At 42.7% G+C, this 23,250-nt stretch overlaps 1 protein-coding gene across 2 annotated transcripts in view; it reads left to right on the top strand.

Annotated features, from left to right (window-relative positions):
* The window catches only part of LOC141085896 (calcium-activated chloride channel regulator 3A-1-like), an 86,277-nt gene that overhangs the window by 30,587 nt on the left and 32,440 nt on the right, over positions 1–23,250 (top strand). For both annotated transcript variants that reach the window (XM_073571513.1, XM_073571514.1), the window contains 3 exons: positions 10,470–10,691; positions 14,991–15,215; positions 19,984–20,161. In XM_073571513.1, coding sequence (XP_073427614.1) covers positions 10,470–10,691; positions 14,991–15,215; positions 19,984–20,161 — 625 coding nt within the window. The remainder of the gene's footprint in view (positions 1–10,469; positions 10,692–14,990; positions 15,216–19,983; positions 20,162–23,250) is intronic.

Raw genomic sequence — 23,250 nt, 5'->3', positions numbered from 1 at the left:
TGTATTATACTATATGGAGGACTGAGCAGTGTATTTTAATATATGGAGGAGTGTATTATATTATATGGAGGACTGAGTGTATTTTAATATATGGAGGGCTATAAGGAGTGTATTATAATATATGGAGGACTATGGGGAGTGTATTATACTATATGGAGGACTGAGGAGTGTATTACAATATATGGAGAACTATGGGGCACATTATATTATATATAAGACTATGGGGTGTAAACTTTAGATGTGGTGCTGATAATATGATGCTGTATGGGGACAGATTGATCCTTTAGTGATTGTTCTGTCCCCATCATTCTTTCTCAGACGGTGGAAAGAGGCCGGGAAACAAGTGTTGAACAACTTCAATATTGTTGATCGCACTCTTTTAGCGTCATGAACTCGGCGCATGTAAATGCAATCGAAATACTTCTGTGTGATGTGCAATATGTTAGCATTTGGGGCCCCATTTTTGCCTCCTATATAAGATACATACACCACACTCTTATGTGGCCTAATATGTCATATGAGGCCTGTATACCGACCATACAGACTGCACTATCTTCCTCCTATATGCCGTACATAGGCAGAGAGTGCGGTCTGTACAGTATCTAAGAGGGCAACAGTCTGTATGTCTTATAGGGGGCCTAATAGTAGGCCGACAGTCTGTATATCTCATAGGAGGCCGACACTTTGTATGTCTTATAGGAGGCCTAATAAGAGGCCGATAGTCTGCATGTCTCATAGGAGGCCTAATAAGAGGCCGACAGTCTGTATGTCTTATAGGAGGCCTAATAGGAGGCTGACAGCCTGTATGTCATATACGAGGCCAATAAGCCTTACATACCGCAATATCGGCATCCTATATATCATACATACCACACTCACAACCTCTTATAGAAAGTATCTGTTATAGGAGGCTGAGAGTGCGGTTTGTATGATATATAGGAGGCTAAGAGTGTGGTCTGTACGATATATAGGAGGCTGAGAGTGTGATCTGTACAATATATAGGAGGCTGAGAGTATGGTCTGTACGATATATAGGAGGCTAAGACTGTGGTCTGTACAATATATAGCAGGCTGAGAGTGCGATCTGTATGATATATAAGGAGGCTGAGAGTGTGGTCTGCACGATACATATTCATAGAATCATAGAATCGTAGAGTTGGAAGGGACCTCCTGGGCCATCTGGTCCAACCCCCTGCTCAAAGCAGGATTCGCTAAATCATCCCAGTCAGATGTCTGTCCAGCCTCTGTTTGAAGACTTCCATTGAAGGAGAACTCACCACTTCTCGTGGCAGCCTGTTCCACTCATTGATCACTCTAACTGTCAAAAAGTTTTTTCTAATATCTAATCTGTGTCTCCTCCCATTCAGTTTCATCCCATTGCTTCTAGTCTTTCCTTGTGCAAATGAGAATAAAGTTGATCCTTCTACAATGTGACAGCCCTTTAGATATTTGTAGACAGCTATTAAGTCTCCTCTCAGTCTTCTCTTTTGCAAACTAAACATTCCCAAATCCTGCAACCTTTCCTCATAAGACAGGGTTTGCAGACCGGTCACCATTCTGGTCGCTCTTTTCTGAACTTGCTCCAGTTTGTTGATGTCTTTTTTAAAATGTGGTGCCCAAAACTGGACACAATATTCCAGATGAGGTCTGACCAAAGAGGAGTAGAGGGAAATAATGACTTCACGTGATCTAGACTGTATGCTTCTGTTAATACATCATAGAATTGCATTTGCCTTTTTTGCTGCTGCATCACACTGTTGACTCATATTCAGTCTGTGATCTATTAGTATACCCAAGTCTTTTTCACATGTGCTGCCACTTAGCCCTATTCCTCCCATTCTATATATGCTTTTTTCATTTTTATTGCCCAGATGTAGTACTTTGCATTTCTCCCTGTTAAAAACCATTCTGTTAGTTGCTGCCCACTTCTCCAGTTTAGTTAAATCTTTTTGAATCCTCTCTCTCTCTTCTCTAGTATTAGCTATCCCTCCTAGCTTTGTGTCATCAGCAAATTTAATCAGTTTACCCTCAATTCCTTCATCTAAATCGTTGATAAAGATGTTGAACAATACAGGGCCCAGGACAGAGCCCTGTGGTACCCCACTTGAGACATTCTTCCAACTGGATGTGCAGCCATTTACGACCACTCTTTGGGTCCGATCACTAAGCCAGTTATGAATCCACCTAACAGTTGCCTTGTCCATTCCATACTTAGTCATTTTTTCAATAAGGATTGTATGAGAGACTTTGTCAAATGCTTTGCTGAAGTCAAGATATACTATATCTACAGCATTTCCTTGATCCACCCAATCAGTAATACCGTCATAGAAGGAAATTAAATTAGTCTGACATGACTTATTAGTTACAAACCCATGCTGACTCTGTTTAATCACTTCATTCTTATCCAGGTATTGACATACATGTTGTTTAATAATTTGTTCAAAGATCTTTCCTGGTATAGAAGTCAGACTCACCGGCCTATAGTTGCCTGGGTCCACCTTCTTCCCCTTTTTGAAGATAGGAACAACATTTGCTCTTCTCCAGTCTTCTGGCACTTCTCCTGTTCTCCAAGAATTTTCAAAGATTATGGAGAGGGGTTCAAAAATTTCTTCTGCTATCTCCTTCAGTACTCTGGGGTGTAATTCATCTGGACCTGGAGACTTGAATTCATTTAGGTTAGCTAAGTGTTTCCTCACTATCTTTCTGTTTATAGATATCCTGGATTCTTCTATTCCCTTAATAGGACAGTGAAGAACAGTTGATGTTACATTTCCTTTCTGAGAGAAAACAGATGCAAAATAGGAATTTAAAAGTTCAGCCTTCTCAACATCCTGACTTACCATTTCATCATTTTCATCCTGTAAAAATCCTATAGCATCTTTGACTTTTCTTTTACTTTTGACATATCCCCAAAATCCTTTATTATTGCTTTTGACATCTCTTGCAAGCCTCAATTCATTTTCAGCTTTAGCTAATCTGATTTGTGCCCTGCAGGTTCTGCAGACAGCATTATATTCTTCTTTAGATATGCCTCCCTCTTTCCATTTTATAAACATTTTTTTCTTCCTTTTTAGCATGTGCTTAAGTTCTGTGTTAATCCATCCTGGTTTCCTTAAATGCTTCCTATTCTTCCCTCTTTTCGGAATTGTTAACAACTGTGCTTTGAGAATTTCATTTTTCAAGATTTCCCATCCTCCCTGGACATTTTTGTCTTTAAGGATATCCAGCCATTGGATCCCTCCAATTCTCTTTCTGAATCCCTTAAAATCTGCCTTTCTGAAATCTAACCTTGACGTCTGAGTCTTCACTGGTCTTCCGCCTCTAGTTATCCAAAATTCTAAAATAGCATGGTCGCTACCTCCTAGGGTCCCAGCCACTTTTACCTCCTCAACCATTTCCTCCCTGTTTATAAGGATTAGATCCAAGGTAGCAGTTCCCCTTGTTTTCTCCCTTACCTTTTGGAAGATAAAGTTGTCAGCAAGAGAGGATAAGAATTTCCTTGACCTGTTAGTTTTGCCTGAGAGAGATTTCCAACAAATGTCTGGATAGTTGAAATCTCCCATGACAACTATGTCATATTTTTTGGAGAACTTGGCCAATTGATGCATAAAGAGTTCATCCATATCTTCAGCTTGCACAGGCGGCCTGTAGTAAATGCCTACAATGGTGTCCTTTCCATTGTTCTGTCCTTGTATTCTTACCCAAACAGTTTCCACAGAACTCCCAGTCTCTGAAGCTTCAATCTCTGTGCAGATATACGCGTTTCTAACATACAATGCGACACCCCCTCCTCGTTTATCAAGTCTGTTTCTTGCAAATAAGTTGTATCCTTCTAGTCTTGTATTCCAATCATGTGTATTGTCCCACCAAGTTTCAGTGATTCCAATGACATCATATTTCTTTTCCTGTGTTAGTAGTTCCAATTCTCCTTGTTTGTTGCCCATGCTTTGTGCATTAGTATAGAAACATTTTAGTTTGTGATTGGTTTCTCTTTCTCCAATATTTTTATTAATTAGATTCTTTCATCTTTGTTCTTCCTTTCCACTTCTAATAGCAGAGTTCTCAATAGCATTTGTCAGGTGTATGGCTTTTTCTGGTCTTTTGCTTCCCTTCCCATGTTGTTCTAGTTTAAAGCTCTCCTTACAAGTGTAGCAAGGCGACTTCCAAATACATGTTTTCCAGTCTTCGTAAGGTGCACCCCATCTCTAGCAAGTAGTCCATCGTATAAGTAGTTCACTCCGTGATCCAGAAATCCAAATCGTTGCTGATGGCACCATCGACGTAGCCAGTTGTTCACCTGCAGAATCTTATTCCACCTCCTTGTTCCATGGCCATCCACTGGGAGGATGGAAGAGAAGACCACCTGCGCTCCCAGTTCTTTCACTTTCTTGCCTAAGTCTTCAAAGTCTCTGCAGATGGTTTCCAGGTTGTTTCTTGTGGTGTCATTTGTCCCCACATGTAGTAGCAGGAATGGGTAGTCATCTGTAGGTCTGAAGAGTCCTGATATCCTGTCAGACACATCTTTAATTTTTGCACCTGGAAGACAGCACATTTCTCTTGAAGTTATATCCGGTCTGCAGATAGCGGCCTCTGTTCCTCTCAACAGGGAATCCCCCATGACCACCACTCTCCGTTTCTTCTTCACAATATTTTTCTTTCTCCATCCAGGAGGACTCTGAAGGCGTACAAGGTTGCTGTTTGTTGGCAAAGTCTTATCCTGATGTATTTCTTCATCGTTTTCCTGCGTGGGAGCCTGGTACTGGTTCCTGAGAAGTATGGGTGCTGACTGCCTCCTGATCCTCCTGCTTCTCTGGGTCACATGTCTCCATTCCTCTGTTTCTTCAGGTGCACTTCGAATTTCTTCTCTTTCTGTAACATGAAGAGATAATTCTGCTCTGTCCAAGAACTCTTCACCTTCCTTAATGATCTTCAACGTAGCTAACCTCTCTTCGAGATTTTGCAACTGTTCCTCCAACAGGGACACAAGCTTGCATTTGTGCCATGTGAAGTTTGGCTTTTCCACTGGTAAATCTGTGAACATGTAGCAAGAAATGCAGCTCACCAAATGGCTCCTGGCCTCTTCCATCTTGAGATTTCTTAAAAACGATGAAAGATGAGCCAAAATCGGGGCGCGGTTTTCCGATTTCCTCTTTTCAGCTGCAACGGCCAAAACCCAGTGATCGTTGAGCTCGCGGAGACTCTTCACTTATCCCAGAAGGCACTGGGAATATGCAAATGATCTCCTCAAGACTCTTCCCCTGGTATTGGAGGCTGAGAGTGCGGTCTGTATGATAAACAGTATATAGGAGGCTGAGAGTGCTGTCTGTACGATATATAGGAGGCTGAGTGTGATCTGTACAATATATAGGAGGCTGAGAGTGCGGTCTGTACAATATATAGGAGGCTGAGAGTGCGGTTTGTATGATATATAGGAGGCTGAGAGTGCGGTCTGTATGATATATAGGAGGCTGAGAGTGCGGTCTGTATGATATATAGGAGGCTGAGAGTGTGATCTGTACAATATATAGGAAGCTGAGAGTATGGTCTGTACGATATATAGGAGGCTGAGAGTGCGGTCTGTACAATATATAGGAGGCTGAGAGTGCGGTTTGTATGATATATAGGAGGCTGAGAGTGCGGTCTGTACGATATATAGGAGGCTGAGAGTGCGTTCTGTACGATATATAGGAGGCTGAGAGTGCGGTCTGTATGATATATAGGAGGCTGAGAGTGCGGTCTGTACGATATATAGGAGGCTGAGAGTATGGTCTGTGCAATATATAGGAGGCTGAGAGTGCGGTCTGTACAATATATAGGAGGCTGAGAGTGCGGTTTGTATGATATATAGGAGGCTGAGAGTGCAGTCTGTATGATATATAGGAGACTGAGAGTGCGGTCTGTACGATATATAGGAGGCTGAGAGCGCGATCTGTACAATATATAGGAGGCTGAGAGTGTGATCTGTACAATATATAGGAGGCTGAGAGTATGGTCTGTACGATATATAGGAGGCTAAGACTGTGGTCTGTACAATAGATAGGAGGCTGAGAGTGCGGTTTGTACGATATATAGGAGGCTGAGAGCGCGGTCTGTACGATATATAGGAGGCTGAGAGTGCGGTTTGTACGATATATAGGAGGCTGAGAGTGCGGTCTGTACGATATATAGGAGGCTGAGAGTGTGATCTGTACAATATATAGGAGGCTGAGAGCGCGGTCTGTACGATATATAGGAGGCTGAGAGTGCGGTTTGTACGATATATAGGAGGCTGAGAGTGCGGTCTGTACGATATATAGGAGGCTGAGAGTGTGATCTGTACAATATATAGGAGGCTGAGAGTGCGGTCTGTACAATATATAGGAGGCTGAGAGTGCGGTTTGTACGATATATAGGAGGCTGAGAGTGCGGTCTGTACGATATATAGGAGACTGAGAGTGCGGTTTGTACGATATATAAGAGGCTGAGAGTGCGGTTTGTACGATATATAGGAGGCTGAGAGTGCGGTTTGTACGATATATAGGAGGCTGAGAGTATGGTCTGTACGATATATAAGAGGCTGAGACTGTGGTCTGTACAATATATAGGAGGCTGAGAGTGCGGTCTGTATGATATATAGGAGGCTGAGAGTGTGGTCTGCACGATACATATAGGAGGCTGAGAGTGCGGTCTGTACGATAAACAGTATATAGGGGGCTGAGAGTGCTGTCTGTACGATATATAGGAGGCTGATAGTGCTGTCTGTATGATATATAGGAGGCTGAGAGTGCGGTCTGTACGATATATAGGAGGCTGAGAGTGCGGTCTGTGCGATATATAGGAGGCTGAGAGTGCGGCTGTACGATATATAGGAGGCTGAGAGTGCGGTCTGTACGATATATAGGAGGCTGAGACTGTGGTCTGTACAATATATAGGAAGCTGAGAGTGCTGTCTGTACGATATATAGGCGGCTGAGAGTGTGATCTGTACGATATATAGGAGGCTGAGAGTGCGGTCTGTACGATATATAGGAGGCTGAGAGTGCGGTCTGTGCGATATATAGGAGGCTGAGAGTGCGGCTGTACGATATATAGGAGGCTGAGAGTGCGGTCTGTACGATATATAGGAGGCTGAGACTGTGGTCTGTACAATATATAGGAAGCTGAGAGTGCTGTCTGTACGATATATAGGCGGCTGACAGTGTGATCTGTACGATATATAGAAGGCTGAGAGTGCGGTCTGTACGATATATAGGAGGCTGAGAGCGTTCTCTTTTGCACACTGTACAGTTTGCTAAAAGGCACACGTTTTAGTGGGAGAGGCCAAAAATTGAACACATAATAAAACCGTTTATGGTAGCCATAGGGTGGGCCCCTAGAGTCAATTCCCCTGGTGGGCCCTAGGCACCCCAGTCCGACCCTGGCTGTGTGTGCATCTCTGTTGCGCTTCCTTTCTTTTCTTGTTTGGTATGGCTGAAAGTGTTGACACCCATGAAATTGTTCCAGAAAATGAAGTATTTTTCCCAGGAAATTTTTGCAATTACAGATGTTTTGTTATTTTTTTTATGTATTGGAACAACACAAAAATACAAAAAAGGCATATTGGACATAATTTCACACAAAACCCCCAAAATGGTCCATACAAAATTATTGGCATTTTTGCAAACTTATGGGTAAACAACTTTGTTTCAAGCATGTGTTGCTCGTTCAAACTCACTCAAGTAACAAATGTGGGCAATATGAAAATCACACCTGAAACCAGTTAAAAAGGGGAGCAGTTGACTCAATCTTTGCATTGTGTGACTAAGCATGGAGAGCAGAACGAGAAGAGAAATGTCTGAGGACTTGAGAACCAAAATTGTTGAAAAATATCAGCAATCTCCAGGTTACAAATCCATCTCCAGAGATCTTGATTCTTCTTTGTACATGGTGTACAACATAATCAAGAAGTTTACAGCCCGTGGCACTGTAGCTAATTTCCTAGGTAGCTGTTCACTTCTCTGAAAATTCATGAAAATTCACTTCTCCATGAATTCTCATCGTAACCCCTCACCCTCAATTATGTCCGTTTATGTTATCTGAAGTTGGTCATGATCTCAGTGACTATTAGTTCCTGTATGATGGTATGATTTCTAATGAACCACAGAATTGATACACAGTGGACAACAGAAACTCCTATCTCAGTAACTGATGATGAGTATACAGCTCCTTTCATACAGTTATAATGTAGAGGGTCATAGTTCATCTGTACTTATAAGGAAGAATAATCAGATATAGTTACTCGCGCTTGCCGGCCATGTGATGCTATGTTAATGCAACATGGGATTTATAGCAGAGCCTAGAGGAATAAATTGCAGGGTAAACTCTAAGAATTGACTTCTAGGCTGAAAAAAAGAAGAGTAGGGAACTGCAGAGAAGTGAGCAGACTGTATACAGTGGGGCAAAAAAGTATTTAGTCAGTCAGCAATAGTGCAAGTTCCACCACTTAAAAAGATGAGAGGCGTCTGTAATTTACATCATAGGTAGACCTCAACTATGGGAGACAAACTGAGAAAAAAAAATCCAGAAAATCACATTGTCTGGTTTTTTTTCATTTTATTTGCATATTATGGTGGAAAATAAGTATTTGGTCAGAAACAAAATTTCATCTCAATACTTTGTGATATATCCTTTGTTGGCAATGACAGAGGTCAAACGTTTTCTGTAAGTCTTCACAAGGTTGCCACACACTGTTGTTGGTATGTTGGCCCATTCCTCCATGCAGATCTCCTCTAGAGCAGTGATGTTTTTGGCTTTTCGCTTGGCAACACGGACTTTCAACTCCCTCCAAAGGTTTTCTATAGGGTTGAGATCTGGAGACTGGCTAGGCCACTCCAGGACCTTGAAATGCTTCTTACGAAGCCACTCCTTCGTTGCCCTGGCGGTGTGCTTTGGATCATTGTCATGTTGAAAGACCCAGCCACGTTTCATCTTCAATGCCCTTGCTGATGGAAGGAGGTTTGCACTCAAAATCTCACGATACATGGCCCCATTCATTCTTTCATGTACCCGGATCAGTCGTCCTGGCCCCTTTGCAGAGAAACAGCCCCAAAGCATGATGTTTCCACCACCATGCTTTACAGTAGGTATGGTGTTTGATGGATGCAACTCAGTATTCTTTTTCCTCCAAACACGACAAGTTGTGTTTCTACCAAACAGTTCCAGTTTGGTTTCATCAGACCATAGGACATTCTCCCAAAACTCCTCTGGATCATCCAAATGCTCTCTAGCAAACTTCAGACGGGCCCGGACATGTACAGGCTTAAGCAGTGGGACACGTCTGGCACTGCAGGATCTGAGTCCATGGTGGCGTAGTGTGTTACTTATGGTAGGCCTTGTTACATTGGTCCCAGCTCTCTGCAGTTCATTCACTAGGTCCCCCCGCGTGGTTCTGGGATTTTTGCTCACCGTTCTTGTGATCATTCTGACCCCACGGGGTGGGATTTTGCATGGAGCACCAGATCGAGGGAGATTATCAGTGGTCTTGTATGTCTTCTATTTTCTAATTATTGCTCCCACAGTTGATTTCTTCACTCCAAGCTGGTTGGCTATTGCAGATTCAGTCTTCCCAGCCTGGTGCAGGGCTACAATTTTGTTTCTGGTGTCCTTTGACAGCTCTTTGGTCTTCACCATAGTGGAGTTTGGAGTCAGACTGTTTGAGGGTGTGCACAGGTGTCTTTTTATACTGATAACAAGTTTAAACAGGTGCCATTACTACAGGTAATGAGTGGAGGAAAGAGGAGACTCTTAAAGAAGAAGTTACAGGTCTGTGAGAGCCAGAAATCTTGATTGCTTGTTTCGGACCAAATACTTATTTTCCACCATAATATGCAAATAAAATGAAAAAAAAACAGACAATGTGATTTTCTGGATTTTTTTTTCTCAGTTTGTCTCCCATAGTTGAGGTCTACCTATGATGTAAATTACAGACGCCTCTCATCTTTTTAAGTGGTGGAACTTGCACTATTGCTGACTGACTAAATACTTTTTTGCCCCACTGTATAGGAGAAGTCCAGAGCGTGAAAGACAAATAGGGGGGATGGTGGAGGGATGGAATGATAGTTTGCTGGATTGCTTTTTTAACAAGTCTCTTTCCTAATACACAGACAGAATATTGCTAACATGGAATGTTTTTCTACAAAACGGGAAGCTCACATTACACTTTCTGCTATGCTTTCTGGAACTAGAGAAAAAAGAAGAGATTGCCTGTTTTAAACAGTGCTAGTATGCTTCTGAGAAAAGCGGATTCTCTTTAATATTAGTTGGTTAACTAGATTCTATATTGTGCAATTTTGCTGGGGGATAGAGGAATATCTACCAAATAATCTTTCTTTCATCTATGCAAATATTGTATATGACAAAAATCACTATCTCTTGATCAGTTGGACTTAGAGGCACACATTCTTTAATAGTGATATGCCTTATAATCCTCCTTTTATTACTTTTGTTTGTAGGTCGTAGAATTTTGTTCTGAACATGACCACGATAAAGAAGCGCCAAATATGCAAAACAAAATGTGCAGCTATCGAAGCACATGGGATGTTATTAGAAGTTCAGCTGACTTTAAAGCCACAGCACCAATGCCAGGAACCGAGCTCCCACCACCTCCTGCCTTCTTATTACTACAGTCCAGAGCGAGAGTGGTTTGTCTAGTTCTGGATGTCTCCGATAATATGGTAACACTAATTACCACTCTTACTGTGTCAGATTGCCTTATGCTAGAGAAATCTAAAGTGTTGTCCTGTACTTAGATATTAATGGTATAGTTAAAGGGAATCTGTCACTCCAATTAATATGGGCATACAGGTGATAGAAATGTAAAATAGTCTTAGCTGTATGCCTCATATCTGCGTTCTTATTGTTGAGAAGTCATATTTTATTTTTTTATGCTATGTAATGATTTCTTCCAGGCTCTGGGGCATGTGATTTCTGGAAGAAATCTCTGCCTCTAACTTAATTTGCATACCACCCCCATCCCATCAGTGTTACAGTGCACTGTGATGTGTAATGGAGGCCCCGGAATCCCGCGCCTGCGCCCTGCAATAGCACAGTTATGCAGTACCTATTCCACTGTTCTATGGCCTTTGGCTTCAGCTATCTTCTGCGCATGGTACTATTAAAGAAACAGGTGCAGAGTACACATAGAGAGTGTTTTTGCAAAACTGAGCACATGTAAAACCGAATACTGTCCATCACTACAGCTGCGTCCTGTCCCTAAGCTAAGCAGAGTAGAAATAAAAACTAAGATTCTTGAACCGAAAGGAACAGGTCCAAGTGGAGGAGGAGGTGGACCTGGCAGTATTGGTGGAAAAGGCGGAGGAGATGTTCAATTTGGAGACCCGGAAGTTACATGGGGCTGACTCATCTGTTAGTTCATGGAGACGTGTGGACAGGTAGTCTTCCACCATGTTTTTGTAACACTGCCTCCTGTTAACATAGACCGTATCAGATGGTGGTGTCGGATGATGTGGCCTGATTATAATGTTTTTCTGCATTTCGTCCATGCTAACCCTGCCTTCCGAGGAGCTGGCGGTGGCCCAAATGTGCTGGTGACTTCCTCCTCTGCTTTATTGTTCAACTGAGCCCCCCGCATCTTGATGATCCCCAAGACTTTTGGGAGAATACTCTGTGGACTGACGAGACAAAAGTTAAACTTTTTGGAAGGTGTATGTCACATTACCTCTGGCGTAGAAGTAACACAGCATTTCAGAAAAGTAACATCTTATCAACAGTATAATATGGTGGTGGTAGTGTGATGGTCTGGGGCTGCTTTGCTGTTTCAGGAGCTAGAAGACTTGCTGTGGTAAATGGGACCATGAATTCTGCTGTCTACCAAAAAATGTCCGGCCATCTGTTCGTGACATCAAGCTGACGTGCACTTGGGTTATATGGCAGGTCAATGACCCAAAACACATCAGCAAGTCCACCTCTGAATGGCTTAAGAAAAACAAAACTAAGACTTTGGAGTGGCCTAGTCAAAGTCCTGATTTTTATATGACTGAGATGCTATGGCATGACCTTAAAAAGGTGGTTCATGCTCGGAAACCCTCCAATGTTGCTGAATTACAACAATTCTACAAATAACTGTAAATACACCTCTTACTGTGTCAGATTGCTTTATGCTAGAGAAATGTGAAAAAGACACATGTGAAAAAGACTTGGGTATACTAATAGATCACAGACTGAATATGAGTCAACAGTGTGATGCAGCAGCAAAAAAGGCAAATGCAATTCTAGGATGTATTAACAGAAGCATACAGTCTAGATCACGTGAAGTCATTATTTCCCTCTACTCCTCTTTGGTCAGACCTCATCTGGAATATTGTGTCCAGTTTTGGGCACCACATTTTAAAAAAGACATCAACAAACTGGTGCAAGTTCAGAAAAGAGCAACCAGAATGGTGACCGGTCTGCAAACCCTTTCTTATGAGGAAAGGTTGCAGGATTTGGGAATGTTTAGTTTGCAAAAGAGAAGACTGAGAGGAGACTTAATAGCTGTCTACAAATATCTAAAGGGCTGTCACATTGTAGAAGGATCAACTTTATTCTCATTTGCACAAGGAAAGACTAGAAGCAATGGGATGAAACTGAATGGGAGGAGACACAGATTAGATATTAGAAAAACTTTTTGACAGAGTGATCAATGAGTGGAACAAGCTGCCACAGGAAGTGGTGAGTTCTCCTTCAATGGAAGTCTTCAAACAGAGGCTGGACAGACATCTGACTGGGATGATTTAGCGAATCCTGCTTTGAGCAGGGGGTTGGACCAGATGGCCCAGGAGGTCCCTTTCAACTCTACGATTCTATGATTCTATGATTCTTAAATCTAAAATGTTGTCCTGTACTTAGAAATGGCATGAACATCTCCAGTCTTAATGAATTGGGGCCAGTGTCAATAATAATTAGTAAAAGCTGAAAGGCCCACTAAAGTAAATTTTTTAAGTAAAATACATAAAGGTTATTGGATATAGGTAAATATTAAACGTCCAGGTCTCAAATACCCATAGTCAGTTGTAGGCGTATGCTCTCCAATAAATCTGTAATCTTTCATTGTGAAAGTGTGGGTTCCCAAATTACAAAGATGTCTTGTCAGGTAGAATTTTGAGCTCCTCTTGGTGTTTCCGTGTTGCTGGCTGAACTGACACACTCATCCCATAGAGTTCCATTAATTACTTAAAACATTTATAATGCTTTTACACTTACAAGTATGGCACTGAGAGAAGCTTTTTCAACGAACATATGTTGACCAATCAGCTGAACTTATCACAAATTTATCAGGCCCACCGCCTACATGACCCAACTCTAACATCCTCAGACCACCACTGGTCATTCTGCTGTCTCAAGGTCCACCCTATGACACACTCTCCAGACCGCGATTGGCATAGCAGCAGTACTACACCTTTTTAAAGGCTCACACTCTCTAAGGCTGGGGGCTGATTCTTTTTTAATACCTGCCAACCTTAGGTCCACCACCTCCATAGCCTTCCAGTCTTCCCACCTCGGCACAGAAGGGCAAACTTGCTCTTTAAGTTGACTAAAATCTCATCCCATCTAATGCTTGAACCCTAAGCATTTACGGTTTGTACATCCACATAATCACGGCAAATCTAATTGCTATTAGGGTTCTTCTCATTCCCCAGGTGGAAACACAATTCTTCCCCAGATAATTCTCATTTCTTCATCTGGTCACAGCACCACACACAACCCAGCCTTCAGCAGACCTATAAAATAAAGCATAAATAAAGTGCAATATTACATGATATCTGAGCAGACCCACAGTAAATTTGTACTTAAACAAACAGCCAAAAATAAAAAATACATGGGTAGTCAATAGGCTGCAAATAATTAGAGGGCTCACTCGCCTTACAAGGGAGTGATTAGTAAATGAACATCATTCATCACTATGTTGATGACCCTTTAAGCCTTGAGGTTACTGTATAGACCTTTTTAAATTTAGTCATTGTATCTCAATTTTACTACCTTTTATGCCTGGGTTAAGAGATTCCACAATATACGGTAATTTCATGAATTATAAATAACCCTTTCCTAACAGCTAAAGAAAATCCAAGAATCCTGAGGATACTCCTTAAAAAGTTAGATCTTTATTCCGTAGCATTAAAATATCACAACAGCGCAAAGACAAGGCAACGTTGCAGCCATATCTGGCCTTTCTCAAAATACAGCTATGATTCACAGGTAGCATAACAATTCTTTATATACATCTCTCCTGATTAATGGACTCCACGTCTTCTTCCTCCTCAGAGCCCATCCCGGTTGCCATGGTGGCAATCTAATACACCAATTAAACAACAATATTAAAATCGCCATAAAGCATAAAGTCATATGTACAAGCAACTGCTGTATGAGAAGAGAAAAAGAGAGGGAATAAAAGAGACAACGCGTTAACATGGGCGGATATGATGCGGTATCACATGACTATTTGTCGTGTGACAACGCCTACTGCCATGGTGTACTGTGATGCCATTTTCTTTTCACTGAGCTGAATTTTGAGGCTTGAGAAAGCTTGCACATAGGCGAAACGTTGCCTTGCCTTCCTATCGTTGTGATTTTTGTAATACTATGAAATAAAGATGTAACTTTTTAAAGATTACATCTGGTGCCCCAGAATTCTTGGACATTCTCCAGTTCTTGGGCCTAATGGGAGGCCCTATGGGGCAAGCACCAAATATAACAACTGTGCATGGGACTTGGACACTGGATTAAGCTGAAAAACACATTCTGTCCTGATCCTAGAAACTGATTAACAATTTTCCTGCCTATCTATTTGACTTTTTATCTGGAGGCTTGCTTTATTTGCTTCTTTGGTTGACATTTTAGGGTCTCGGGGTCTAATTTGTAACTTTCCATAGAGTTATGGAAATCAGTAAATGATTAATGTGACTTTCATATTTAAACAATGTTTTGTTTTCTGTGTTTGTTGCTAATTCTGATATGTTTCGCTGTTCTATATGTAGGGAACACAATTTCACAGACTACGACAAGCAGCAGCCATCTTTATTCGGCAATTGGTTGAGCCTGGCTCCTATGTTGGCATTGTAATATTTAACGAAACAACACAAGTAATAAGTCCCTTACGCCAGATTGTCAATGATGATGTACGATGGAATCTTACATCAAGCCTTCCTGATACATTCGGTGGAGGTATGTCTATTTGTGAAGGCATCTCAGCAGGCTTACAGGTAAATATCTGAATGCAAGTCTTCTTTTGAAATAAACCGCAGAGATCTCCTGTTAATAGAGCTGAAACTTGAATTCACGAGCCAAATTTTGCCAAGAAATTCAATCTGCAGCAAACCGATTCACCATGAATCGAAAGTAATCCAATGGCTCCAACAGCCATGAAAAGATGGGATTGAATTGCAGCAGCACCATAACCACACTGATCAAGCAAGTGACAGAGCCTTTCAGTTGTGTCCCTCCCTGGCCCTGCCTCATAGACACAGTCTCTCTCTATTCAATTAAATCTGTATTATTATTTTTAGGCACACACTAATCTAAAGTTATGTGCTGTTATTCACTATGTGTACAGTTTCTTCAATGTTTATTGGCCTACTTTTCTTATCTCAATGGCTAAAGCCCCCATGCACCAGCGATCCCGACAACGATATGAGCTGGTCATGATCGCTGGTGTGTCGCTACATGATCGCTGGTGAGCTGTCAAACAGGCAGATCTCACCAGCGATCAGGACCAGCGAGGACGCGGATATAAGCGCGCGCGTTGCTTTTACCCGCTGTGTACCCTGGATACCAGCGTGCTCGTGCTGGGAGCTGGTATCCAAGGTAGACAGCAGGTAACTAAATCGCTGCTGAGGTCGCTGTTGCATCACAAAACTTGTGACTCAGCAGCGATCTCGCTTAGTGTGACGGGGGCTTAAGCTGTGAGCAGTGGCATCCTCTTACTATATTGCATTCACCACAGAATAGCTGCTGCATTTCCTACTTCTGTTTTTATACAGGCTATGATAGTCCCTCCTGGCTATGTTATAACATGTGATATGATAGCTACAAGGCATTATGGGAACACCTGCCTGGCCCAGGTGTTGTGATCCTTCTCTGGCTGATAAAATCTTTTAACAAAGTGGATCACGTATTTTTTTTAACTCCTCAGGTTCAGACACAAATTCAATTTGCATTGTATCGTTTTGCTCATCTTTACCTGTTGGCTAACATATGATCGATAATACCACCATTAATTTTTTTAAACATTTTTGCTGATCGGATTGCATTTTTAAGAGGTTTTTTTTTTATTTTACAAGCCATCCTTCAAGAAAATCATGGCTACTGATAAATGTCTTAATTATGCACTGATATCAAGAATCTTTTACAACTAAAATGTATCAAAGTATTAAAAGCTTATGATTTACAAAAAAAAAATTCCTGATCATACAGGCTTTTTTGGTAGGTCAACACACAGGTGCTGTAGTGCACATCTACAAATGCAAAAAGACAGAGAGAGCGGTGCACAAAGCGCGCCATGCATATTTTTTCCCCTCATGTACAGCGCTATACAGAATTTAGGATACTGTGTAATAAGAAACGGCGCTGTATATCGCAAGAGGACACTGTATAATATGGGACAGCGCTGTATATAACCAAAGGGAATGATATGTAATGAGGAACTGCTCTAGACATAGCAAGAGGCAGGCTCGGACTGGCCCACAGGGTAACAGGGGAATCCCCCGGTGGGCCCCTGTGCAGATCTGGACCCCCAACCCCACTATATGGATAATGCTTGGCATAATTCACTTGATTTACTCTGTACCGAAAAAAGCAGCATCATCATCATTCATTAACCAAACTACCTAGCTTATTATTATATAGCGATATAGGTAAATTTGTGAATGAGGGTAGTGTAATATTTGTATACAGGTGAAAAGTGGGCCCCCAAAGTCAATGTTACTGGTGGGTCCTTGGCACCCCAGTCCAACACTGACAAGAGGGGATGCTATATAATATGGGATGGATCCTTGCACACCCCTCAATAGCCTGTTTAAACAGACGACAGTAAATGACTTCCCATCGGTAATGGTTTACCAATTGGTGGTTGTTTAGTGCCGCCGGTTGGTTTGTGTAAACGAACTTCTATACAGTATCCATATACAGAATAAATACTTACGTACAGTCACTTATCGCTGACTCCTCGCCTGAGTTCAGCCTTTTTCTTCTTCATCTTATCAAACCTTCATGTTGACGTTCTAACACTGGGGCTCGATCTCTGCTGACTTTGCTGCACTGATTACTGCTCCCTTAAATATCAAAATGGTCACGTATATGTATGCATATATTTCCTGAATAAAAAAAAAATCCCCTACACTGCACCATTGAATACAGGTATGCACCCACCATTGAAATCCAACTAGCTAGTATGCAACTCACCATCACAAATGTAAATTGAATATTCACCACTGCGCTCCTACTAAGTAGAGTTAGCCACTTTTCTACGCCCAATAAATAGAAAGATTAATTAGCCACTGTACTATTTTCCCCAATTAATTACTAGTCACTCTACTGCATCCTCAGTGCCCAACCACTGTGCACCTCCTGCCCCGATTCTTTATTACATTCCCTTCCAATTCATCATAATTACCTGCTTCACTCCCCCAATTCATTGTCATATCATCTCTCCCACCCCAACCGTAAATGCACTATACTTACCTCTCTCCCACCATCCACCTTCAATCCATTATACTTTCCTCTCTTCCAACTCCATTTCATTCACTTTAGTGAAAAAAAAATTCTTACCTTTCTATACAAACTCCTGTGGCTCCACTTCCTCTTGTGGCCGGCATATATATATTGGCAAGATGACGACATCACCCCGGCTTAGTTACAATAGGTGGCGGGAGTTCCCCTGTAGCTGCACTGCCATTTTCTGTTGTCAGGAGCGGAGCTTCAGGATGGCTCCCTGCCTGGCAATAAGCTCTGCCAATGGTGGCAATCAGAATATCATAATGAGAGAAACGTTGGCCCCGGTTGGCATCCCAGATTGCCCTTATTATAATCCGCCTATGCTAGAACATATATGGAGAACATACAAGCGCATGTATGGTGGCTTAGTGGTTAGCACTGTCGCTGTGCAGTGCTGAGGACTAGGGTTCAAGACCACCAAGGACAACATCTGCAAGGAGTTTGTATGTTCTCCCTGTGTTTGTGTGTGTTTTTTTCGGTTTTCTCCCACATTCCAAAGACATACTGATAGGGAATCTAGATTGTGAGCCCCATCAGGGACAGCGATGATAATGTCTGTATATTGCTGTGGAATATGATGGCTGAAGTAACATAAATGTTTATTTTTTTACATCATAAAAGCTATAAGGGTATGTTTCCACGGTCAGGAAACGCTGCGTGTTTGACACTGCGTACAGCCACAGAGTCAAACACGCAGCGATCAGATGTTACAGTATAGTGGACGGAATTTCATGAAATATCATCTCCACTATGCGGTAAAAGACGCAGGCGGCAGACCCACGTAAATGGACATGCGGTGCGTATTTCCAGAACGCAGCATGTCTGTTTACAATGCAGCGACGCTCCTTCACCGCACCGAAAATTTACCATAGACTATCATTAGATGCAGTAAAACCGCATCTAATGATTAGTCACATGCGTAATAACTGCATAAACGCAGCTTACTATGCATGTGTACTAATTTAAATAAGGTCTTACCTCCTCCCACTGCTGGAAGTCCCCGTCCACTGCAGTTCTCGCGATAACTTAGCTTACCGCGAGAACTGCCATGCACGTGACCGGGGGTTATCTCCGGTCACTAGGCTAGTTCTCACGGTCAGCTGACTGTGAGAACTACAGTGTAGGTGACCGCCGGAAATCTCCGGCGGTCATCTACAAGCTTTGCTATCTCTGGATGTCATGCATCCAGATGTAGCAGTAGTGGACTCGTCGTAGGACACTCGTTATTAAGGACTATGTCAGACAGGAAGTATTTGTGGTTGTTTATTATTTTATTTTTTTCAGGAGATCGAGGGCTTTGGGGAATTAGGCGTATAATAAAATGACAAAACTGTGTGGTGTTTTATTTCATTAAAATACTTTTTTATTGCTGTCTTTTTTTAACCCTTTACATACTATAGGATTAGTAATGGATAGGCGTCTTATTGACACCTGTCCATCACTAACAGGGCTTGATGTCACCTTACAATCAAAGGTGACATTAACCCCTTATTACCCCATATGCCACCGCTAAATGGCAGTGGGAAGAGAGAGGCTAAGTGCCAGAATTGGCGAATCGTACAGATGCGCCATTTCTGGGGCGGCTGTGTGCTGGTGTTTGTAGCCAGGGAGGGGCCGATATCCATGGCCCCTTCCTAGGCTATGAATATCAGCCCGCAGCTGTCTGCACAGCCTTTCTGGCTATTAATTATAGGGGGACCCCACATAATTTTTTTTGGGTCCCCCTATTTTAATAGACAGTAAAGGCTATGCAGACAGCTGTGGGCTGATATTCATAGCCTGGGAAGATACATGGGTATTAACCCCTTCCCAGCTATAAATATCTATCTATCTATCTATCTATCTATCTATCTATCCCATATCTATCTATCTGTGTGTAAACATTCTTCAATGGAGTATGTAAAGGAAGACATTGGACAAGGAAATGACATCAAAATTTTTTTTTAGTTAAATAATATATCTTTATTTAGCTTACAAAAAAACGCATACAAGTCCGCGTGAAAAAACCCGCATCAAAAACGCATCAAAAAACGTAGGTGACCTGCCAGTGACCTCTGATGCAGATTTGGTGCAGATTTTACCTGCCTCAAATCCTGAGCAAATACTGAGCCAATCCTGACCGTGGAAACATACCCTTATACGCACAATATAGAGTATTCATAAACCTGTTTGGACACTTAAAGCAAAAATAACACAAATCTAAATTCAACGAACTAAAAAGGAATAGAGATCTTAACTTATATTCTGCTTTTTTTATAGGTGATCAAAGATCTTGATGGAATTACGGAAGGCTCTGAAGTCATATTGGCAGTCGGTGGAAGGGACACAAATTTGCGCACATGTTTACCAAAGGTTTCCAGGAGCGGCTCAGTTATTCACACCATTGCCATAGGACCCGATGCTGACCCTGAACTAGAAACCTTAGCAGAAAGTACAGGTGTGTTTGTAGATACCTATTATAATTTACACTGCTGGTTATACTGGTACCCGTAAGTTCTGGCTGTAATGCTAAGTAGTGAATGAGTGAAAAGATAATCCTCCCAATGTTATGTTGGTGTAGGAGCTAATATTGGATTATCTGCATATTTCAGTGCAGCATACTAGAAATATAAGTCCTGCTGTCAACTACAATCTATTGCTCTACTCCACGCTGGCAAGCGGTGATGAAGCAGTTGCTCTAAGGCTGGCTTCACATTTGCGGATGGCTGAGTTGCGGACATCTGCGCACTTCCTCCGTGAAGCGCCGCCCACAGCCGCACCTCCTCCAGTCAGCTTCGCCTATGTCCACATACTGTCACGATAACCCTCCTGTGTGACGCGACCCGCAGGCCGGTAACTAAAACAACAAGACGCGGCACGTGATACTGCCCTGTGTGACACGGCCGGCAGGCTGGTAACTAAAACAACAAGACATGGGGAAAGGGGAAACAGTTACAACGGCGGGCCCTGTGATAGGGAAAGGGGACATGGAGACCTCCTGCACTCCCCTGAGTCAGTGTCCCTAACGCTCCTAACGTTCCCTATGCTGGTTCCGCACCAGGCGCCGATCAGGAACCTGTCGCCCTAGCACACCCTACACCTATCCCTTGCTAGGGAGCTGGGTGGCGCAGGCACTGGCCCCACCGCTGTACTAATACATACTAAGGAAAAACACAAACAGGGAAACACCACTTAGCTTTACTCTGTTGCACTTGCTCCTGGCAACAGAGTCCACCACCAGAATGCAGCTCTCCTCCTTAATCGCTGCCACCAAGCTCTGTCAGAGCTACAAGGAAATCCCCTATGACTCCTTCCACACCAGGGCTAAGACAGTGCTGCAAGGAACGCTCTCCAGCTCCTTCCTCCACCAAGGATGGTTGAAATGAACACTATCACCAACACTGATTGCAACACCTGTGACTCTTTTATAGCAGAGCCAGAGCAATCACACCTGCATTATAATCATGTGCACTTAACTAAAGAAACCAGAGTGCAATGACACTCACTACCACCGGGGGCAAGCTTAGAACAAATGACACCACAGTGCAATAATCCTAATGGCCACAGGGGGCAAAAACCAAACTTAAGCACAGCTTAAGAAAAAAAAGGTTACCTGTGCTTTTTATCAGTCCTGATCCAGCATGGATCATGACAGTACCCTCCCCTTAATGAGGGGCCTCTGGACCCTCAAGACCGATCCTCATCAGGGAAACACCTACAGCGGGGACTGTTATGAATGAGTCACCGAAGGAGGAAAAAACAAAAATACAAGCTAAGTCCAGAAAACCGGAGAGGTTGGTAGCTATCGGACTGCAGACCCCTGATCCTATCCACAACAACTAACAGTAGCCGTGGGGGGTTCCTACGATGCCCTAGACCCCTCGATGACAGCCGGAGAACTAAATAGGCCTAAAGAAAGAAAGGGGAAATCTAAACTGCCCCAGAGCAGACCCCAAAGCAATAGGCAGCCCCCAACATATAATGACGGTGAAGCAAGATGAAAACACTAGCACAGATAGAAAGATAGGTTGAGCAAACGATGGGGCCCAAGCTAACTAAAAAGGACAGGATAGAAAAGCTGCTGTCTGCAATCCGTAAAAAACCCTACCAAAAAATGTCCCAACCGTCTGATAGAAAAACAGGCCCTGAAGTCGCTAGGACTTCAAAAAGACTATATCAGCACTCAGGTATATTCTGAAGACAGAGCAGAGACAAACTGATCAGAGACAAAAATGGAACTCAGCACACCCCCGACCGGGGATGGCTGAACTCCAAAAAACAAAGTAAACAAAACAAAACTAATAAGTTCAATAGCAGAGCAAAAACTTATCTTTGGGAAGCAGGAATCAGACTGGTCTCCAAGAATCCAGCAGAGAAATCACCAGCGACTCAGAAGGGCGTCGGCTGCCTTATATCCAGTCAGAAGTTCCTGTTACCCAGTCATCATCTACCTGATCAGGTGTTTGGTAATCAGCCTCACTACCTTCCTTCACCAGAAGAGGGAGTTCATCAGACATCGACGGTGAAGGGGAAAATGAACTCACAACAGTACCTCCCCCTTGAGGAGGGGTCACCAAATCCTCATCCACGCCACTAGGGCGATCAGGATGGGCCCGATGAAAGGCACGAACCAATCTTTCGGCATGAATATCGGATGCAGTGACCCAAGAATTATCCTCCTGGCCATAACCCTTCCATTTAACCAAATACTGGAGTCTCCGTCTAGCCAGGCGAGAATCCAGTATCTTCTCAACCTCATATTCCACATTACCTTCAACCAATACCGGGTCAGGAGGTGCCACCACAGGAACTACTGGCTCAACAAACCTCTTTAACAGAGACTTATGAAACACGTTATGGATCTTAAATGTAACAGGAAGAGCCAATCGAAAAGAGACTGGATTAAGAATCTCCAAAATCTTGTAAGGTCCAATAAATCTAGGTTTAAACTTTGGAGAAGCCACCTTCATAGCGATATTCTTTGATGACAACCAAACCATATCACCCACCTTAAACAGGGGACAAATGGTCCTATGCCGGTTGGAAAACCGCTGGGCCTTTTCCTGGGAGAGAGACAACTTATCCACCACATGGTCCCAGATCTGGTGCATTCTCTCCACCACAGTGTCAACACCTGGGCAGGCAGAAGGCTCCACCTGCCCTGAAGAGAATCGAGGATGAAACCCAAAGTTACAAAAAAAAGGTGACATCAAAGTGGCAGAACTAGCTCTATTGTTTAAAGCAAATTCGGCCAAGGGCAAAAATGAAACCCAATCATCCTGATCAGCAGAAATAAAACATCTCAAATACGACTCCAAAGTCTGGTTTGTTCTCTCCGTCTGCCCATTGGTCTGAGGGTGAAACGCAGAGGAGAAGGACAACTGAATTCCCAGCTTGGAACAGAAAGTCCTCCAAAATCTAGACACAAACTGAACTCCTCTGTCAGATACAATGTTCTCAGGAATCCCGTGCAAGCGAACCACCTGTTGCAAAAACAAGGGCACCAACTCTGAGGAAGATGGCAACTTAGGGAGTGGTACAAGATGG

The sequence above is a fragment of the Dendrobates tinctorius genome, unplaced genomic scaffold (genome assembly GCF_039654945.1).
Source record: "Dendrobates tinctorius isolate UK_male_01 unplaced genomic scaffold, ASM3965494v1 ptg000029l, whole genome shotgun sequence".
Taxonomy (NCBI): domain Eukaryota; kingdom Metazoa; phylum Chordata; class Amphibia; order Anura; family Dendrobatidae; genus Dendrobates; species Dendrobates tinctorius.
This window is presented reverse-complemented; position numbering and strand designations above follow the sequence as displayed.